Source organism: Pristiophorus japonicus, chromosome 9 (genome assembly GCF_044704955.1).
Source record: "Pristiophorus japonicus isolate sPriJap1 chromosome 9, sPriJap1.hap1, whole genome shotgun sequence".
NCBI classification, from domain to species: domain Eukaryota; kingdom Metazoa; phylum Chordata; class Chondrichthyes; family Pristiophoridae; genus Pristiophorus; species Pristiophorus japonicus.
Window position 1 is genome coordinate 212,879,967 of NC_091985.1, and position 22,247 is coordinate 212,902,213.

The 22,247-nt window shown below is 45.9% G+C and overlaps 1 protein-coding gene and 1 pseudogene across 1 annotated transcript; both read left to right on the top strand.

Annotated features, from left to right (window-relative positions):
• LOC139274113 (zinc finger protein 721-like) overlaps nucleotides 1–22,247 on the top strand; it is a 367,939-nt pseudogene that overhangs the window by 117,720 nt on the left and 227,972 nt on the right.
• LOC139273660 (histone H4 type VIII-like) lies at nucleotides 9,475–9,786 on the top strand. Its single transcript, XM_070890698.1, has one exon. It carries the CDS (start codon nucleotides 9,475–9,477, stop codon nucleotides 9,784–9,786), a length of 312 nt encoding a protein of 103 aa, XP_070746799.1.

Sequence of the window (22,247 nt, forward strand, 5' to 3'; positions counted from 1 at the left end):
GGAAAAGATTTTAAACATTCGTGTGAATGGAAAAGCACCGAGACACACAGACACCCGAGTGAGAGTGTTCCAGTGCACTGACTGTGGAAAGAGCTTTAACCAGTTACACAGCCTGAAAAAACATCGCACCATTCACGGCGGGGAGAAACTGTAAACGTGTTGTGTGTGTGGACGAGGCTTCAACTGATCGTCCAACCTGGATAGACACAAGGACACCCGCACCATGGAGAAACCGTGGAAATGTGGAGACTGGGAAGGGATTCAATTGTCCCTCTGCGCTGGAAACTCATCGACGCCGTCACAACGGAGAGAGGCCATTCACCTGCCCCGTGTGTGGGAAGGGATTCACTTATTCATTCAGCCTGCTAGCACACAAGCGAATTCACACTGGGGAGAGGCCATTCACCTGCTCCGTGTGTGAGAAGGGATTCACTCGTTCATCTGACCTCACTGAACACCAGCGTGTTCACACTGCGGAGAGGCCGTTTACCTCTCCCGTGTCTGGGAACGGCTTCACTCAGTCATCCAACCTGCGGATACACCAATGCACTCACACTGGGGAGAGGCCATTCACCTGCTCCGTGTGTGAGAAGGGATTCACTCGTTCATCTGACCTCACTGAACACCAGCGTGTTCACACTGCGGAGAGGCCGTTTACCTGTCCCGTGTGTGGGAACGGCTTCACTCAGTCATCCAACCTGCGGATACACCAATGCACTCACACTGGGGAGAGGCCATTCATCTGCTCCGAGTGTGGTAACGGCTTCACTTGTTTATCCAACCTGCTGACACACCAGCGAGTTCACACTGGGGAGAGGCCGTTCATCTGTTCTGAATGTGGGAAGACCTTCATTCGATCATCCAACCTGCTGGAACACCAGCGAATTCACACTGGAGAGAAGCCATTCATCTGCTCTGAATGTGGGAAGGGATTCACTCAGTCATCCACCCTGCTGAGACACCAGCGAGCTCACAAGTGACTGCAGGAGTTGGACTCTGCTGATATTGTTGTCGTTAATCACATCCAGGACTGAACCATGTTCACTCGGACCGTGGGGTTTGTTGCCGCTGGTGTAATTAATCCCTGTAACTGGGCTTGAGTTTAATTTTCTGGATATCATTGAATCATAGAATGGCTACAGCACAGAAGGAGGCCTTTCGGACCGTCGAGCCCGTGCCGGCTCTCTGCAAGTCCCACTCCCCGCCCTTTCCCCGTGGCCCTGCAAATATTTTATTTCAGGTACTTATCCAATTCCCTCTTTGAAAGCCACGATTGAATCTGCCTCCACCACCCTTTCAGGCCGTGCATTCCAGATCCTAACCACTCGCTGCTTAAAGAAAAGTTTTTTCTCATGTCGCCTTTGGTTCTTTTGCCAATCACCTTGAATCTGTGTCCTCTGGTTCTCGACCCTTCCGCCAATGGGAATATTTTCTCTCTACTCTGTCCAGACCCCTCATGATTTTAGAGCACCTCTATCAAATCTCCTCTCGACCTTCTCTGTTCTGTGAAGAACAACCCCAGCTTCACCAGTCTATCCATGTAACTGAAGTCCCACATCCCTGGAATCATTCTTGTAAATCTGTTCTGCACCCTCTGTCAAACAACTGTCAAATAAATCAGCTTTGTTTCCTACATACTGTGAGTCGATTCTTGATTTCTCCAAGAGGAGACTAATTGATGTCCTGTTACCCACTGTTCTGTTTTTGAACCTTTTCTCCTTTGTTAAAGGAAGACTTGTATTTATAAAATGCTTTTCACAGCCTCTGTTTTAGTGATGTTGGTTGAGGGATAAATGTTAGCCAGAACACCGGAGAGATCTCTTCGAAATAACATCAAGGAATCTTTTACGTCGACTTGAGAGGTTAGATGGTTCTGTTTGTTTTTTTTAATTAGGCGTCGCTGGTAAGGCCAGCATTTATTGCCCTTGAGAAGATGGTGGTGAGCCACCTTCTTGAACTGCTGCAGTCCGTCTGGTGATGGTACTCCCACAGTACTGTAGGGAGAGAGTTCCAGGATTTTGACCCAGCGATAATGAAGGAATGGCGATATGCTTCCAAATCAGGATGGTGTGTGACTTGGAGGGGAACGTGGAGGTGATGGTGTTCCCATGCGCCTGCTGCCTTTGTCCTTCTAGGTGGTAGAGGTTGTGGGTTTGGGAGGTGCTGCCGAAGAAGCCTTGGCGTGTTGCTGCAGTGCATCTTGTACGTGGTAAACACTGCAGCCACGGTACGTCGATAATGGAGGGAGTGAACGTTTAAGGTGGTGGATGGGGTGCCAATCAAGTGGGCTGCTTTGTCCTGGATGGTGTCGAGCTTCTTGAGTGTTGTTGGAGCTGCATTCATCCAGGCAAGTGCAGAATATTCCATCACACTCCTGACTTGTGCCTTGTAGATGGTGAAAAGGCTTTGGGGAGTCAGGAGGTGAGACACTTGCCACAAAATACCCAGCCTCTGACCTGCTTTTGTTACCACAGTATTTATGTGGCTGGTCCAGTTAAGTTTCTGGTCAATGGTAATCCCAAGGATGTTGATGGTAGGGGATTTGGCGAGGGTAATGCCAATGAATGTTATGGGGCGGTGGTTAGACTCTTGCTTGTTGGAGATAGTCATTGCCTGGCACTTTTGTGTTGTGAATGTTACTTGCCACTTATCAGCCCAAGCCTGAATGTTGTCCAGATCTTGCTGTATGCGGGCATGAACTGCTCCATTATCTGAGGAGTTGTGAATGGAACTGAACACTTTGCAGTCATCAGCGAACATCCCCATTTCTGACCTTATGAAGAAAGGAAGGTCATTGATGAAGCAACTGAAGATGGTTGGGCCTGGGACGCTGCTCTGAGGAACTCCTGCAGCGGTGTCCTGGGGCTGTGATAATTGACCTCCAACCACCACAACCATCTTCCTTTGTGCTAGGTATGATTCTAGCCAGTGTAGAGTTTTCCCCCAGATTCCCATTGACTTCAGTTTTACTAGGGCTCCTTGATGCCACACACGGTCAAATGCTGCCTTGATGTTGAGGGAGGTCACTCTCACCTCACCTCTGGAATTCAGCTCTTTTATCCATGTTTGGACCAAGGCTGTGATGAGGTCTGGAGCCGAGTGGTCCTGGCGGAACCCAAAGTGGGTATCGGTGAGCAGGTTATTGGTGAGTAAGTGCTGCTTGATACCACTGTTGGCAACACCTTCCGTCACTTTACTGATGATTGAGAATAGACTGATGGGGTGGTAATTGACCGGATTGTATTTGTCCTGCTTTTTATGGACAGGACATACCTGGACAGTTTTCCACATCGTCTGATAGATGTCAGTGTTGTAGCTGTATTGGAACAGCTTGGCTAGATACGCGGCTAGTTCTGGAGCACAAGTCTTGAGCACAACAGCAGGTATGTTGTCGGAGCCCATAGCCTTTGCTGTATCCAATGCATTCAGCCATTTCTTGACATCACATGGAGTGAATCGAATTGGTTGAAGACTGGCTTCCTTAGGAGGAGGCCGAAATGGATCATCCTCTTGGCATTTTTAGCTAAAGATGGTTGTAAACACTTCAGCCTTTTCTTCTCAGAAGATCAAGATATAGAATCAGTTTGGGTGGAGATAAGAAATAATAAGGGAAATAAATCACTGGTGGGAGTAGTCTATAGGCCCCCTAACAGTGGCTACACTGCAGGGCAGCATATAAATCAATAAAAAATGGAGGCTTGTAAGAAATACTGCAATAATCATAGGTGAATTTTATCTTCATTTTGATTGAACAAATCAAATTGGCAATGGTAGCTTTGAGGAAAAGTTCAAAGAGTGTATTTGGGATGTTTTCTTAGAACAATACGATGTGGAACCAATGAGGGAGCAGACTATTTTAGATCTGGTAATGTGTACTGTGACTGGATTAATTAATGATCTCATAATAAAGGATCCTCTTGGGAAGAGTGATCATAACATGGTAGAATTTCAAATTCGGTTTGTGGCTGAGCAACTTGGGTCTCGTACTAGTGCCCTGAACTTAAAGGCAATTACAAAGGAAGGATAAGACGGTAGATAAGCAGTGGCAAACATTTAAGGAGATATTTTATAACTCTCAGCAAAGATGTATTCCAGTGAGAAAAAAAGACTCTTAAGAAGAAAGAACCAGCCATGGCTAACTAAGAAGTAAAGGATGGTATCAGATTGAAAACAAAGGCATACAATGTTGCAAAGATTATTGGAAGGCCAGAAGATTGGTAACTTTTTAGAAAAGAGCAAAGGACAACTTAAAAAAAAAAGGAAAGGAGATAGATTGAGTAAACTGGCAAGAAATATAAAAAGAGACAGTAAGAGATTCTACATGTATATAAAAAGGGAGAGTAGCTAAGTTAGTCCCTTAGAGGATGAGACTGGGGAATTAATGGGAAATGGAAATGGCAGAGAATTTCAACAAATATTTTGTATCAGTCTTCACTGTAGAAGACACTAAAAGCATCTCAATAATGGATAATCAAGGGGCTATGAGGAGGGGACAAGGTGGACAAGTCCCCTGGACCTAATGGCCTGCATCCTATGGTATTAAAAGAAGTGGCTACAGAGATGGTGGCTGCATTAGTTGCAATTACCAAAAATCCCTGGATCCTGGAGAGGTCCCAGAGGATTGGAAAACAGCAAATGTAATTACCCTATTTAAGAAATGAGGGAGACAGAAAGCAGGAAACTGTTATCCTAATATCAGTCATTGGGAAAATGCTGGTGTCCATTATTGAGGAAGTAGCAGCAGGACATTTAGAAAATCATGGTACAGGCAAGCAGAGTCAACATGGTTTTATGAAAGGGAAATTATGTTTGACAAATTTGTTGGTGTTCTTTGAAGATGTAACGAGTAAAGTGAATAAAGGGGAACCAGTAGATGTCGTGTATTTGGATTTCGAGTAGGCATTCGATAAGGTGCCACATAAAAGGTTATTGCGCAAGATAAAAGCTCACTGGGTTGGGGGTACTATATTAGCATGGATAGAGGATTGGCTAACTATCAGAAAACAGAGAGTTGGGATAGATGGGTAATTTTCAGGTTGGCAAACTGTAACTAGTGGGGTGCCACAGGGATCAGTGCTGGGAGCTCAACTATTTACAATCTATATTAATGACTTGGATGAAGGGACCAAGTGTAATGTAGCTTAATTTTCTGATGATACAAAGATAGGTGGGAAAGCAAGTTGTGTGGAGGATGCAAAGAATCTACAAAGGGATATAGACAGGCTGAGGTGAGTGAGCAAAAATTTTGGAGATGGAGTATAATGTGGGAAAATGTGAGGTTATCCACTTTGGTGGGAAAAATATAAAAGCAAATTATTATTTAAATAGGGGAGAGATTAGAAACTGCTGCAATACAGAGGGATCTGTACATGAAACACAAAAAGTTAGCATGTAGGTACAGCAAATAATTAAGGCGGTAAATGTAATGTTGGCCTTTATTGCAAGGGGGATGGAGTATAAAAGTATGGAAGACCTGCTACAACTGTACCGGGTATTGGTAACACCACACCTGGAGTACTGCATGCAGTTTTAGTCTCTGCATTGGAGGCAGTTCAGAGAAGGTTCACTAGGTTGATTCGGGAGATGAGAAGGTTGTCTTAAGAAAGATTGAACAGGTTGGGCCTATATTCATTGGAGTTTAGAACAATGAGAGGTGATCTTATTGAAACGTATAAGATTCTGAGGGGGCTTAACAGGGTAGACGCAGAGAGGATGTTTCCCCTTAGGGAACCTAAAACTAGGGGGCATAGTTTCAGAATAAGGGGTCACCTATTTAAAATGGAGATGAGGAATTTCTTCTCTCAGCGGATCTTGAATCTTTGGAATTCTCTATCCCGAGAGCTATGGATATTGGGTCATTGAATTTATTTAATCATCATCATCATCATAATCATCATCGGCAGTCCCTCGGAATCGAGGAAGACTTGCTTCCACTCCTGAAGTGAGTTCTTTGGTGGCTGAACAGTCCAATACCAGAGCCACAGACTCTCACAGGTGGGACATATAGTAGTCGTTGAGGGAAGTGATGGATGGGACGGGTTCGCCGCATGCTCTTTCCGCTGTCTGCGCTTGATTTCTGTATGCTTTTGGCGTTGAGACTCGAGGTGCTCAGCGCCCTCTCGGATGCACTTCCTCCACTTGGGGCGTTCTTGGGCCAGGGACTCCCAGGTGTCAGTGGGGATGTTGCACTTTATCAGGGAGGCTTTGAGGGTGTCCTTGTAGCATTACCCCATACTGACACGCAGTACCTGAGAGTGACGGGTAGTGTCTATCCTATACTCCCCTGCCCATCCCACACTCAATGAATAACCCCACTGTTCAAACTACAATCGGCTGAGCGCCGCCACCTGCTTTTAATGGATGTTTAGAGTTTCAGCCGGACCAATAAAATACTTTGCAATGGTTTTAGTTGATCATAAACATGGTGCTGAGGTGTCACTGTCGAATTTAAAATAGTTTCTGCTGAATGATTGTCACTTGTTGCAGGATTCGCTTCCAGCCAGGAGATGGCAGAGACAGAAACCCTCACCACATTTTAAAAAGTACTTGGATGTGCAATTGAAGTGCTGTAACCTGCGGACCTAGAGCTGGGAAGTGGGATTAGGTCGGATAACCTCCTGTTGGCTGGCAAGGACATGGCCTCCTTCCGTGCCGTAAATTTCCATGATTCTATGATTGTCAATCTGGTGAGAAAATGATCAGGAAAATAGTCAAACTGCCCCATTTTAATGTCTGTCGCTGTCGGATTTGTTGTGAAATAAAGTGAGCAAGGGCCTGTGACCCGCTCAATTCACTCTTACTCTGCTCTCGCACTCATTCAGAATTTCTCCGCCACCCGGTGTACCCTTACCCACCCCACTCAGGGCTAAGGATCACCCATTCTGTTTACTGGCTGCGCTTTTCCAACTGTACATTAACTGGTTTCAGAGCAGAACGCGCGGCCAGAAATCAGTCTATTCCCAGGAGCGACAATGATTAACTACAGATTCTGCTTTTTACCTTTCATTCTAGTTTCATGTGTCCCATTAAAAGCGGCTCCACGGGATGTGGGCAGTGGGTGGATTGCGCTGTGGAGTTTTTTAAAAAACTTTATAGAAAGGAGTTTTATTACACACAGCTCGACATGACACCGTAAAAACAAAACCTGCTACATAAAACCCTTAAGTGAACAAGATTGGTTTTATTCCACTTTGGCCACTGTCCAGACTCCATCTGGTGAAACTGCTAAAGGAATCTTTCAATTCACCTTATGATACATTGAAAAGTCCAAAAATATATGTATATTTTTTTGTAGCCAGCACTATCGCCTCCCACATAAAACTACAAAAACAGCCGAAATGCACCCAACTCCTGTGGCTTGCTTTCAAGTGCTGCTTTTAAACTGAGCCCAGTTAGAAACAGAATTAACAGTCTCAGACATTTAACCCCACACACACACAAGACTCGTTTAAACTGATCTTCTGTATTGTAGAAGACAACAGAAAGCTTAAAAATGCAACAATCTGCAAACCAGCCTTGCAGGAGGAGGGGGAGGGGGGTGGAGACAGGAGTAAAAATTGATGCATTTAAAGCATCTGGCAGCATCAGTCTGGTAGCAATTAGTGCATCAGAGGCAGCATTAAAGCAGGGCAGAGCTGGAAGTAAAACTGCTCCACTCTGCAACATAACCTTCCTGCAGAGTTCCACACCGAGACATGAACTCCACGCAACACACTTCGAGTTCTCCTCCGACCTTGCACACAAGTTATCCGATCCTGCCCAGCACTCGCCTTTAAAAAGATAAAAGTCTTGAAAGAGCGGTATTTTAGTCCTGTAATGATCAGCTGGAATCCTGTGTGGTTTGATACACGGTCGACCTTTGCTGCAGCCTTCCATGGTACAGAGAGTGTATGTGTTTGATCCGAAGTAGTTAGTACAACGCGTCAGGCTCCCCTGGTCAAATGCTCATCTTTACTTAATCCTAATTTCAAACTGGGCTCAGGGGCTGTCCAGGTACATATTAAAACCTAAACTCAAATTCCAGAAACTGACAGGTACAGGATAAAATTTACACTCACATACCAGAAACTGGCAGGTACAGATTAACCCCACAGTCATATAACAGAGATTGACAGGTACATAATAAAATACAGTCATATAACGAAAACTGACAGGTACAGAATAAAGCCCACAGTTATATACCAGAAATTGATAAGTACAGATTAAAGTCCACACTTACATACCAAAAACTGACAGGTAGATATTAAACCCACACTCATATACCAGAACCGAGAGGTACAGAATAAAATCCACACTCACATAGCAGCTGACAGGTGCAGATTAACCCCACACTCACATACCAGAGACTAACGGGTACAGAATAAACACCACACTCATATACAAGAGATAGACAGGTACAGAATAAAATGCACACTCACATACCAGAATCTGACACCATCAGCTCCCGGGAGATCCAGACCGTCGTGCGCCTGCTGCTGCCCGGGGAGCTGGCCAAGCACGCCGTGTCGGAAGGGACAAAGGCGGTGACCAAGTACACCAGCTCCAAGTAAAACTCCACGCTGTCCTGAGAGAACACCCCAAACACAACGGCTCTTTCAAGAGCTGCCCACAACCTCCCTGAAAGAGCTGCACAAGCGCATCACCCTTTAGACTCAATTTACTGTAATTATTTCCTTAACATGTGTGTTTGAGAACCTTTGCAGATCCAGCTGTGGATTTAGTTTTGAATTCTCATAAGCAGCTTCACTGTCCGGTTCGACGTGAGGACCGCTGTTGAATATCCCGCCATTCAAGCTACAAACATGGTTCCTCGTCGCTGTTTTCCATTTACAGCGCCTGCCGAGGAATTAAGAGCTTGTTTAGGAGATGGGACTCTGATTTCAGTCACCTCATTCTCTCGCAAGCCCTTTTCAAGTTTATTTTTCAATTCCTGTTGCGGGTCAATCCGTTTATTAACCCGAGACTCCCTGCAGTGTAACAACCCAGAATGGGAGTTCTTACAGAGACCAGAACGGGGGCAGTGTGAACACTCTTCTCTTTTCACAGAAGGACTCCCAGTTCTGGTCTCACTCCCGCCTGTGCGGAGGATCGGTCCATGGTCTGTGATTCCCAACTTTTACACAGTTTGAGCTGGAATGTGACCCGTTACAGAGTCAGTGGGGATTGATTGCCGTCCGTTACAGACAGTTTGAAAGTGAACGCGAATTTAATCCTGATTGGAACAGCCTGGAATTTGTAAGGGAAATATGGAATAAAATAAAAGGAAGTAAAACCTGTTTGTAAACCTTTGGCTAATGGTGCATTTATTAACATAATCCGCACTTGAAAACATTATTGGCAGGGTTTTTGAAATTAAAAATTGTTCGAGGTGTGACTGTTGACAGGAATTTCTGTCCTCGTTTCATTGATGGGCTCAACAGACAATGGGTAAGGCGAGAGATTAACATTCAGCGGCGATTTGAGTAAAGAATCGTCATGACTGGAAGAGGTAAAGGAGGCAAAGGACTGGGTAAAGGCAGAGCCAAACGGCACCGTAAAGTGCTCCGTGATAACATCCAGGGCATCACCAAACCAGCTATCCGCCGCCTGACTCGTCGTGGCGGTGTCAAGCGGATCTCGGGCCTGATCTACGAGGAGACCCGCGGGCTGCTGAAGATTTTCCTGGAGAATGTGATCCGGGATGCGATCACCTACACTGAACACGCCAAGCGCAAGACGGTCACTGCCATGGATGTGGTGTATGCTCTGAAACGGCAGGACCGCACACTCTATGGATTCGGCGGCTGAATAACTCGACCCTTTCCCCCAAGCACAACACAAAGGCTCTTCTCAGAGCCACCCACCGCCTCACAGAGAGAGCAGCGACCTGGGGAACGGGGGCGAGATAGTTGATTTACATTTTGTTCTGTATAGATATGTTTTTTGCCAAGATCTATATTGTGGTGTTTGGTGTTTTACATCAGCATATACATGATAGACGGAATGTCCTTTTAGTCTTCGAATCATGGACATTTACGGCACATTCCAGGTGAGGGTAATACTGGAACAACTAATGTAGTTAGAACATAAAAACATAAAAACGTAAAAAAATAGGAGCAAATGTAGGCAATACGGCCCCTCGAGCCTGCTCCGCCATTTAATACGATCATGGACTCAGGTCTACTTCCTTGTCCCAGTATCCCTTATTCCCTTATCGTTTAAGAAACTGTCTGTTTCTGTCTTAAATTTATTCAATGTCCCAGCTTCCACAGCTCTCTGAGGCAGCGAATTCCACAGATCCACAACCCTCAGAGAAGAAATTTCTCCTCATCTCAGTTTTAAATGGGCGGCCCTATATTCAAAGATTAAGCCCTCTAGTTCTAGTCTCTCCTAGCAGTGAAAACGTCCTCTCTGCACCCACCTTGTCAAGGCCCCTCATAATCTTATATGTTTCGATAACATCACCTCTCATTCTTCTGAATTCCAATGAGTAGAGGCCCAAACCTACTCAACCTTTCCTCATAAGTCAACCCCCTCATTAAGGAATCAACCTTGTGAACCTTCTCTTAACTGCCTCCAAAGCAAGTATATCCTTTTGTAAATATGGAAACCAAAACTGCACGCAGTATTCCAGGTGTGGCCTCACCAGTACCCTGTACAACTGTAGCAAGACTTCCCTGCTTTTATACTCCATCCCCTTTGCAATAAAGGCCAGATTCCATTGGCCTTCCTGATCACTTGCTGTACCTGCATACTAACCTTTTGTGTTTCATGCACAAGTACCCCCAGTTCCGCTGTACTGCAGCACTTTGCAGTCTTTCACCATTGAAATAATAACTTGCTCTTTAATTTTTTCTGCCAAAGTGCATGATCTCACACTTTCCAATATTATGCTGCATCTGCCAAATTCTTGCTTACTCACTTAGCCTATCTATGTCCTTTTGCAGAATGTTTGTGTCCTCCTCACATATTGCTTTTCCTCCCATCTTTGTATCGTCAGCAAACTTGGCCTTGTTACACTCGGTCCCTTCTTCCAAGTCATTAATATAGATCATAAATAGTTGGGGTCCCAGCAATGATCCCTGTGGCATCCCATTGGTTATTGATTGCCAAACCGAGAATGAATCATTTATCCCGACTCTCTGGTTTCTGTTTGTTAGCCAATCCTCTATCCATGCTAATATATTACTCCCAACCCCGTGAACTTTTATCTTGTGCAGTAAGTCACCTTTTATGTGGCACCTTGTCATATGCCTTCTGGAAGTCCAAATACACCACATCCACTGCTTCCCCTTTATCCAACCTGTTCGTTAACATCCTCAAATAATTCCAGCAAATTTGTCAAACATGACTCCCCTTCATAAATCCATGTTGTTATATCCATGTTACAGCAGTGACAGATAAGAAAGGTGTTGAATTAAACGATGGGAGGAAGGCAGCATCAGGGTAGAAGGACAGTGAGGGTCCCTTGCCCTCACAGAAAGACTCCCAAGTCCTGATCAGAAGTGACCCTCAGGCAATCTCGGTTACAAACTGGTCAATGTCTCGAACATGTAGAAATCTAGATCGACAAACACAGCTGTTCAGATTATTGAATGTATATATAGGAAAAAATGTGAATGAACCTTTCTCATAAGTCCGGACGTCATTAACCATTTTTGCCTGAGAGCAGAATAGAAACATAAAGAACGGAGTATAAATCGGGAGGGGATGTAATTGATGACCTAATTTAAGAATTTGAGATTGTGGCGAGCAATAAATCTGATTGGATGTTTAAAGAGACCAATCAGAGAGATACAGAACAATGGAAATTGACAACGCAGCCAATGAACCAATCACAGTCATTGCCTTCACCCATCCCTCATTTGCATAGGGTTGTGGGCGGAGTGTGGGGCTGCCTATAAAATGCGAGCCCGGAGCAAAATTTCCTTCATATCTGTACCTGACTGAACAAGACGATGCCTGAGGAAAAGAAACCGGGGTGGCTTGACCCATCCACCTCCACGGAGGTGTGTGGGGGACCTGACCCATCCACCTCCATGGCACGAACCTGGTATTGCAGTACTTCCAGGAACGGTGCAGTGGCTCTAGGCCTTTTGGCTAAGAGCATTGGCGCAGAGTGATCCTTGAATGGGCCCAAGGTGACCTCTGGCGTTTGTGATTTGACAAAGAATTGGAACTTTGCAGGTAAACTCCAAAAAGAGTTTCATGCAAAGGACCAGTACGCTCGCGGCCTTCCGCGAGAGGTGGGCACCGGAGGGACTGGAGTGCATCATCACGCCCGGCAACCAAATTTTAATTTGATTTTACGTTTTAAAGTTTAATTTGTTTTCATTGCCGGTGCTTTTAGTGTCCCCCTTCCCTTTTATAGGGGGCACTGGGGAAAATTGTGATTTTAGTGCCCCAAAAAAAACCAAAAAAAGAAAAACACAAAAAAAACAAAAAAAGGGGGAAAAAAAGGGCCTTGTAAATGTCTGGAGTGTCACCCAGGTCGGGTGGCACGGTTTAATATTTTATGTTTTCGCAGGTGAACTCCAAAAAGAGTTTCATGCAAGGGACCGGTACGCTCGCGGCCTTCCGCGAGAGGTGGGCACCGGAGGGACTGGAGTGCATCATCACGCCCGGCAACCAAATTTTAATTTGATTTTACGTTTTAATGTTTAATTTGTTTTAATTGCCGGTGCTTTTAGTGTCCCCCTCCCCTTTTATAGGGGGCACCGGAAAAAAAATTTGATTTTAGCGCCCAAAAAAAAAGAAAAACACAAAAAAACCCCCACAAAAAAGCTAAAAAAAAAGGGCTTTGTAAATGTCTGCTATGTCATCCAGGGCGGGTGGCACGGTTTAATGTTTTTTGTTTTACAGGTAGACTCTAAAAGAGTTTCATGCAAAGGACCGGTATGCTCGCGGCCTTCCGCAAGAGGTGGGCACCGGAGGGACTGGAGTGCATCATCACGCCCGGCAACCAAATTTTAATTTGATTTTACGTTTTAAAGTTTAATTTGTTTTAATTGCCGGTGCTTTTAGTGTCCCCCTCCCCTTTTATAGGGGGCACTGGAAAAAATTTGATTTTAGCGCCCAAAAAAAAAACCAAAAAAAAGAAAAACACAAAAAAAAACCCACAAGAAAGGAAAAAAAAAAAGGGCCTTGTAAATGTCTGCTGTGTCATCCAGGGCGGGTGGCACGGTTTAATGTTTTTTGTTTTACAGGTAGACTCTAAAAGAGTTTCATGCAAAGGACCCCCAGGTCCCTCTGCACTGCAGCATGTTGTAATTTCTCCCCATTCAAATAAAATGCCCTTTTACTGTTTTTTTTTCCAAGGTGGATGACCTCACATTTTCCGACATTGTATTCCATCTGCCAAACCTTAGCCCATTCGCTTAACCCATCTAAATCTCTTTGCAGCCTCTCTGTGTCCTCTACACAACCTGCTTTCCCACTCATTTTTGTGTCATCTGCAAATTTTGTTACACTACACTCTGTCCCCTCTTCCAGGTCATCTATGTATATTGTAAACAGTTGTGGTCCCAGCACCGATCCCTGTGGCACACCACTAACCACCGATTTCCAACCCGAAAAGGACCCATTTATCCCGACTCTCTGCTTTCTGTTAGCCAGCCAATTCTCGATCCATGCTAATACATTTCCTCTGACTCCGCGTACCTTTATCTTCTGCAGTAACCTTTTGTGTGGCACCTTATCGAATGCCTTTTGGAAATCTAAATACACCACATCCATCGGTACACCTCTATCCACCATGCTCGTTATATCCTCAAAGAATTCCAGTCAATTAGTTAAACATGATTTCCCCTTCATGAATCCATGTTACATCTGCTTGATTGCACTATTCCTATCTAGATGTCCCGCTATTTCGTACTTAATGATAGCTTCAAGCATTTCCCCCACTACAGATGTTAAACTAACTGGCCTATAGTTACCTGCCTTTTGTCTGCCCCCTTTTTTTAAACAGAGGCGTTACATTAGCTGCTTTCCAATCCGTTGGTACTTCCCAGAGTCCAGAGAATTTTGGTAGATTATAATGAATGCATCTGCTATAACTTCCGCCATCTCTTTTAATACCCTGGGATGCATTTCATCTGGACATGGGGACTTGTCCACCTTGAGTCCCATTAGCCTGTCCAGCACTACCCCCCTAGTGACAGTGATTATCTCAAGGTCGTCCCTTCCCACATTCCCGTGACCAGCAATTTTTGGCATGGTTTTTGTGTCTTCCACTGTGAAGACCGAAGCAAAATAATTGTTTAAGGTCCCAGCCATTTCCACATTTCCCATTGTTAAATTCCCCTTCTCATCTTCTAAGGGACCAACATTTACTTTAGTCACTCTTTTCCGTTTTATATATCGGTAAAAGCTTTTACTATCTGTTTTTATGTTTTGCGCAAGTTTACTTTCGTAATCTATCTTTCCTTTCTTTATTGCTTTATTAGTCATTCTTTGTTGCTTTTTAAAATTTTCCCAATCTTCTAGTTTCCTACTAACCTTGGCCACCTTATACGCATTGGTTTTTAATTTGATACTCTCTTTTATTTCCTTGGTTATCAACGGCTGGTTATCCCTTCTCTTACCACCCTTCTTTTTCACTGGAATATATTTTTGTTGAGCACTATGAAAGAGCTCCTTAAAAGTTCTCCACTGTTCCTCAATTGTGCCACCGTTTAGTCAGTGTTTCCAGTCTACTTTAGCCAACTCTGTCCCCTTTGTTTAAGCATAGTACGTTCGTTTGATTCACTACCTCCTCACCCTCAATCTGTATTACAGATTCAACCATACTGTGATCACTCATTCCGAGAGGATCTTTTACTTGGAGATCGTTTATTATTCCTGTCTCATTACACAGAACCAGATCTAAGATAGTTTGCTCCCTTGTAGGTTCTGTAACATACTGTTCTAATAAACAATCCCGTAAGCATTCTATGAATTCCTCCTCAAGGCTACCCCATGCGATTTGATTTGATTTGATTTGACCAATCGATATGTAGGTTAAAATCCCCCATGATTACTGCCATTCATTTTTCACATGCCTCCATTATTCCCTTGATTATTGCCCGCCCCACCATGAAGTTATTATTTGGGGGCCGATAAACTACGCCCACCAGTGACTTTTTCAACTTACTATCTCTATTCTTCACCCACAATGATTCAACATTTTGTTCATTAGAACCAATATCGTCTCTCACAACTGCCCTGATATCATCCTTTATTAACAGAGCTACCCCACCTCCTTTCCCTTCTTGTCTATCTTTCCGAATTGTCAGATACCCCTGTATGTTTAATTCCCAGTCTTGGCCACCCTGCAACCACGTTTCTGTAATGGCCACTAAATCATACCCATTTGTAATGATTTGTGCCGTCAACTCATTTACTTTATTTCGAATGCTGCGTGCGTTTAGATGGACTGTTTTAATACTAGTTTTTAAACCATGATTTTTAGTTTTGACCCCTCCTGCAGCCCCTTTATATTCATACAGATTGTCCCTTCCTATCACTTTGTGGTTTACACTTACCCCAGTGCTACTCTGCTCTGTTGCCTCCTGCCTTTTGCATTCTTTCTTGGGGTCCTGTTCATCTGCGCTCTCACCCACTCTAATTAGCTCAGAGTCCTCTCCTGGGTTCCAAATACTCCTCGCATTGAGGCACTGAGCTTTCAGGCTTGCCTTTTTATTACACTTTGACCCTTTAGAATTTTGCTGTACAGTGGCCCTTTTTGTTTTTTGCCTTGGGTTTCTCTGCCCTCCACTTTTACTCATCTCCTTTCTGTCTTTTGCTTCTGTCTCCATTTTGTTTCCCTCTGTCTCCCTGCATTGGTTCCCATCCCCCTGCCATATTAGTTTAACTCCTCCCCAACAGCACTAGCAAACACTCCCCCTAGGACATTGGTTCCGGTCCTGCCCAGATGCAGACCGTCCGGTTTGTACTGGTCCCACCTCCCCAGAACCGGTTCCAATGCCCCAGGAATTTGAATCCCTCCCTACTGCACCACTGCTCAAGCCACGTATTCATCTGAACTATCCTATGATTCCTACTCTGACTAGCACGTGGCACTGGTAGCAATCCCAAGATTACTACTTTTGAGGTCCTATGTTTTAATTCAGCTCCTAGCTCCTTAAATTCGTTTCGTAGGATCTCATTCCTTTTTTTACCTATATCGTTAGTACCAATGTGCACCACGACAACTGGCTGTTCATCCTCCCTTTTCAGAGTGTCCTGCACCTGCTCCGAGACATCCTTGACCCTTGCACCAGGGAGGCAACATACCATCCTGGAGTCTCGGTTGCGGCCGCAGAAACGCCTGTCTATTCCCCTTACAATTGAATCCCCTATCACTATCGCTCTCCCACTCTTTTTCTTGCCCTCCTGTGCAGCAGAGCCAGCCACGGTGCCATGAACTTGGCTGCTGCTGCCCTCCCCTGATGAGTCATCCCCCTCAACAGTACTCAAAGCGGTGTATCTGTTTTGCAGGGGGATGACCACAGGGAACCCCTGCACTACCTTCCTTGCACTGCTCTTCCTGCTGGTCTTCCGTTCCCTATCTGGCTGTGGACCCTTCACCTGCGGTAAGACCAACTCGCCACACGTGCTACTCACGTCATTCTCAGCATCGTGGATGCTCCAGAGTAAATCCACCCTCAGCTCCAATTCTGCAACGCCGACCGTCAGGAGCTGGAGGCGGATACACTTCCCGCACACGTAGTCGTCAGGGACACCGGAAGTGTCCCTGAGTTCCCACATGGTACAGGAGGAGCATATCACGTGACCGAGCTCTCCTGCCATGACTAAACCCTTAGATACACTTAAATTGGCAACAACAATGCTAAAGTTTACTCACTGTTATAGAAGAGAAAAAAGAAAAACCAGTCACCAATCACCAGCCAATCATTTATCCCCTTGGCTGTGATGTCACCTTTGTTTTTTTCCACTTCTTTTTTGCCGCCTTCCTGTAGCTGCACCGGCTGCCTCCTCCTCGATGCTGCCCAAACTCCTGAACTCGCGGCCTTTTTATAGGCCTCCGACCCCGGACTGTCACCTCCTCCTAGACGCTGCCCGAACTCCTGAACTCGCGGCCTTTTTATAGGCCTCCGATCCCGGACTGTCACCTCCTCCTCGACGCTGCCCGAACTCCTGAACTCGCGGCCTTTTTATAGGCCTCCGACTCCGGACTGTCGCCTCCTCCTCGACGCTGCCCGAACTCCTGAACTCGCGGCCTTTTTATAGGCCTCCGACCCTGGACTGTCACCTCCTCCTCGACGCTGCCCGAACTCCTGAACTCGCGGCCTTTTTATAGGCCTCCAACTCCGGACTGTCACCTCCTCCTCGACGCTGCCTGAACTCCTGAACTCGCGGCCTTTTTATAGGCCTCCGACCCTGGACTGTCACCTCCTCCTCGACACTGCCCGAACTCCTGAACTCGCGGCCTTTTTATAGGCCTCCGAACCCGGACTGTCATCTCCTCCTCGACGCTGCCCGAACTCCTGAACTCGCGGCCTTTTTATAGGCCTCCGACCCTGGACTGTCACCTCCTCCTCGACACTGCCCGAACTCCAAAACTCGCGGCCTTTTTATAGGCCTCCGAACCCGGACTGTCACCTCCTCCTCGACACTGCCCAAACTCCTGAATTCGCGGCCTTTTTATAGGCCTCTGACCCCAGACTGTTGCCTCCTCCTCTATCTAACCCGTGCTGTACCTGCTCTGGGAGTGTTTGATGGGACAGTGTAGAGGGAGCTTTACTCTGTATCTAACCCGTGCTGTACCTGATTAAAGAGTGCTTCAGGCAGACACTAGTTGCTCAGAATACCCCATTCCCCGGCACTGACATCCATCACATCGATGAGAACATCATTTAACCCAAAGGTAGAAACCCATCAGTTCCTCCCCTGGACACAGATCCGGAGGGACAGTGAGTGTCCCGAACATTGTTGTACAGTGTGCTCGATAGTTCCTCCCTGGGTCTGAGCCTTTTGATGATGATTTGAATTTGATGCCCTCGAGTTACTGACTCACCGACTGGTGGAAATAGTTTTTCCTCATTTACCTGATCACATTCTGACCACCTCCCTCAGATCTCCAATTCCCCTTTGTTCTAATGAAAAGAGCCCCAGTTTGTCCAATCTCCCCTGATAACTAAAGGCCCTTGTCCCTGGTATCGTCTCAGTGAATCTCTCTGCACCCTCTCCATGGCCTCGACATCCTTCCTGGTGTAAGATCCCCAAAACCTGACACAATCTTCTAACTGCAGCCTAACCAATGATTTGTACAGGTTTACATGACCTTTGCCCTTTTGTACTCCACAGCCCTATTTATAAAACCTAGGATCCCATGTGCTTTATAACCACTTTATCAACTTGTCCTCCTACTCTTAAAGATTTATGTATCTGAACCCCTTGTAGGTTTTAGAGATATTAACATAACATGGCTAAAACACATTGAAATAAACTGGCTGACATAATGTGCATCAAGGGAAAGAGAAGTTTAGTCTGAGTTAGAATCTCAAACAATCGATTCACTGCAGACAGGTCGCCATGGCAACACTGATAAGACATTCCATTCACTGAACCCACTGTTGGAATCTGTAATCAGATCAGGGGAAAGAACAGGGTTTGTCTGTTAGTAACCACAATGTAAGCTCAAACCAGAGTAACACAATAGATTAGATTATAATGTGTGATGTTTAAACCTATAAGAAATAACAACTAACAGCAGGCAGGGGAGTTTAGCGATAATGAGAAAATTACTGAAGAAAAATAACTGCTGTGAACCAGGGAAAGTGTCCTTGTAAATCACAGATTAGAGAAGTTCCAGCTGTCTTTTCCCAGCTTCCTGCCAAAACCCAGCAGAGAAGACAAAGAAGAGTCTGGTGCCAGAGGTGGATCACTGCAGGGTATAAAAGTGAGGGGAGATGATGTAAGGGGGCAGTCAGGACTGGAGACACCGGAGATCAAGCTCAGGGCACCCGAGGTTCCATCCAGTGGGCTGACCTGGTATCAGTTACTGTGGACACGTGGGACTTGCATGTTTACTCTGATTGATGGGTCAATATCAGGTACGGTGGAGGACAGAGAATCTGCTCATCTTACATTTCTTAATATGGTATTAAAGTTGCTGACACTCGACTCTCGAACCTGCTCATTAATTAAACATAGTATTAGCTCGAATCAAACCAAACATCACGTCAAGATCTGACAGAGTCACGTTATTGTGTTCCTAACACAGATGAGACTGCACACGGGAGGTTAAAGTAACAGTGACCTCAGTCTTTATTAAGACACTCCAGAGTGAGGAACAGGCCTTCGGGGCCGGCTTAGATACAGTGCTCGCAAGGGATGCTGGGATCCCTTGGGACATAGAAACATAGAAACATAGAAACATAGAAAATAGGTGCAGGAGCAGGCCATTCAGCCCTTCTAGCCTGCACCGCCATTCAACGAGTTCATGGCTGAACATGAAACTTCAGTACCCACTTCCTGCTTTCACGCCATACCCCTTGATCCCCCGAGTACTAAGGACTTCATCTAACTCCCTTTTGAATATATTTAGTGAATTGGCCTCAACTACTTCCTGTGGTAGAGAATTCCACAGGTTCACCACTCTCTGGGTGAAGAAGTTTCTCCTTATCTCGGTCCTAAATGGCTTACCCCTTATCCTTAGACTGTGACCCCTGGTTCTGGACTTCCCCAACATTGGGAACATTCTTCCTGCATCCAACCTGTCCAAACCCGTCAGAATTTTAAACGTTTCTATGAGGTCCCCTCTCACTCTTCTGAACTCCAGTGAATACAAGCCCAGTTGATTCAGTCTTTCTTGATAGGTCAGTCCCACCATCCCGGGAATCAGTCTGGTGAATCTTCGCTGCACTCCCTCAACAGCAAGTATGTCCTTCCTCAAGTTAGGAGACCAAAACTGTACACAATACTCCAGGTGTGGCCTCACCAAGGCCCTGTACAACTGTAGCAACACCTCCCTGCCCCTGTACTCAAATCCCCTCGCTATGAAGGCCAACATGCCATTTGCTTTCTTAACCGCCTGCTGTACCTGCATGCCAACCTTCAATGACTGATGTACCATGACACCCAGGTCTCGTTGCACCTTCCCTTTTCCTAATCTGTCACCATTCAGATAATAGTCTGTCTCTCTGTTTTTACCACCAAAGTGGATAACCTCACATTTATCCACATTATACTTCATCTGCCACGCATTTGCCCACTCACCTAACCTATCCAAGTCACTCTGTAGCCTCATAGCATCCTCCTCGCAGCTCACACTGCCACCCAACTTAGTGTCATCCGCAAATTTGGAGATACTACATTTAATCCCTTCGTCTAAATCATTAATGTATAATGTAAACAGCTGGGGCCCAGCACAGAACCCTGCGGTACCCCACTAGTCACTGCCTGCCATTCCGAAAAGTACCCATTTACTCCTACTCTTTGCTTCCTGTCTGACAACCAGTTCTCAATCCACGTCAGCACACTACCCCCAATCCCATGTGCTTCAACTTTGCACATTAATCTCCTGTGTGGGACCTTGTCGAAAGCCTTCTGAAAGTCCAAATACACCACATCAACTGGTACTCCTTTGTCCACTTTATTGGAAACATCCTCAAAAAATTCCAGAAGATTTGTCAAGCATGATCTCCCTTTTACAAATCCATGCTGACTTGGACCTATCATGTCACCATTTTCCAAATGCGCTGCTATGACATCCTTAATAATTGATTCCATCATTTTACCCACTACTGAGGTCAGGCTGACCGGTCTATAATTCCCTGCTTTCTCTCTCCAGGGGATGCGCTCCTGGTGGCTGAACATGGGAGTGCATGCTTTACAGATACACAACATCACTCCCCACCAAAGTCAAAGTGAAAACTATTTACAAGGTGAGGCAGTCGGGAGCCTTTCTTTCCTTGGTGGACCGCCTCGGTACAAATGTCTGTTCTGGTGTGTTGGCTGTGCTCTTGCTGGGCTGGCGTGTTGTTGGCCCTGCAGGGCTGCTGGGTGAGCCTGGCCTTGCTGGGCTGTTGGGAGTGATGTGTTCAATTTCCTGATCCGGGGTGGTGTCGTTGATCCTTTGGGTGTGTGTTGTGGGCTCGAAAAAGGTGGTGTCTGCTGTGGGTTGTTCAGGGCAGTCTGTGAACCGCAGCCTCATTTGGTCCAGGTGTTTTTGGCAACTTTGTCCATTGTCTAGTTTGACTACAAACACCCTACTCCCTCTTTAGCTATCACTGTGCCCGCGATCCACTTGGGACCATGTCCATAGTTTAGCCCATACACAGGGTCATTCAGATCAATTTCCCATGACACAATGGCGCGACCATCGTTTACATGTTGCTGCCACCTGCTCTCTACCTGATCATGCAGGTTGGGGTGAACCAGCGAGAGTCTGGTTTTAAGTGTCCTTTTCATGAGTAGCTCAGCCGGGGGCACCCCCGTGAGTGAGTGGGGTCTCGTGCGGTAGCTGTGCAGTACTTGGGACAGGCAGGTTTGGAGTGAGCCTTCTGTGACTAGTTTAAGTCTCTGTTTGATTGTTTGTACTGCCCGCTCTGCCTGCCCATTGGAGGCTGGTTTAAACGGGGCCGAGGTGACATGTTTGATCCCATTGCAGGTCATGAATTCTTTAAATTCAGCACTGGTGAAACATGGCCCATTGTCACTGACCAGTATGAGTATGTCAGGCAGGCCGTGGGTGGCAAACATGGCCCTCAGGCTTTCAATGGTGGTGGTGGCGGTGCTTCCTGACATTATTTTACATTCAATCCATTTTAAAAAAGCATCCACCACCACCAGGAACATTTTACCGAGAAACGGGCCTGCATAGTCGATATGGATCCTCGACCATGGCCTGAGGGTCAGGACCACAAACTTAGTGGTGCCTCTCTGGGCGTGTTGCTCAACTGAGCACATACACTGCATTGCCGTACACAGGACTCTAAGTCAGAGTTGATACCGGGCCACCACACGTGGGATCTGGCTATCGCTTTCATCATTACTATACCCGGGTGTGTGCTGTGGAGATCCGAGATGAACGTCTCTCTGCCCTTTTTGGGTAGCACTATGCGGTTACCCCACAACAGGCAGTCTGCCTGAATGGACAGCTCGTCCTTTCACCGCGGGAATGGCTTGATTAGCTCTTGTATTTCAACAGGGATGCTGGCCCAGCTCCCATGCAGTACACAGTTTTTTTTACTAGGGACAGCAGAGGATCTTGGCTGGTCCAAGTCCTAATCTGGGGGGCCATGCCAGGTGATTTATCATTTTCA

Bases quoted from the DNA above. Each gene is read 5' to 3' on its own strand.
- LOC139273660 (XM_070890698.1), top strand. From the start codon at position 9,475: ATGACTGGAAGAGGTAAAGGAGGCAAAGGACTGGGTAAAGGCAGAGCC.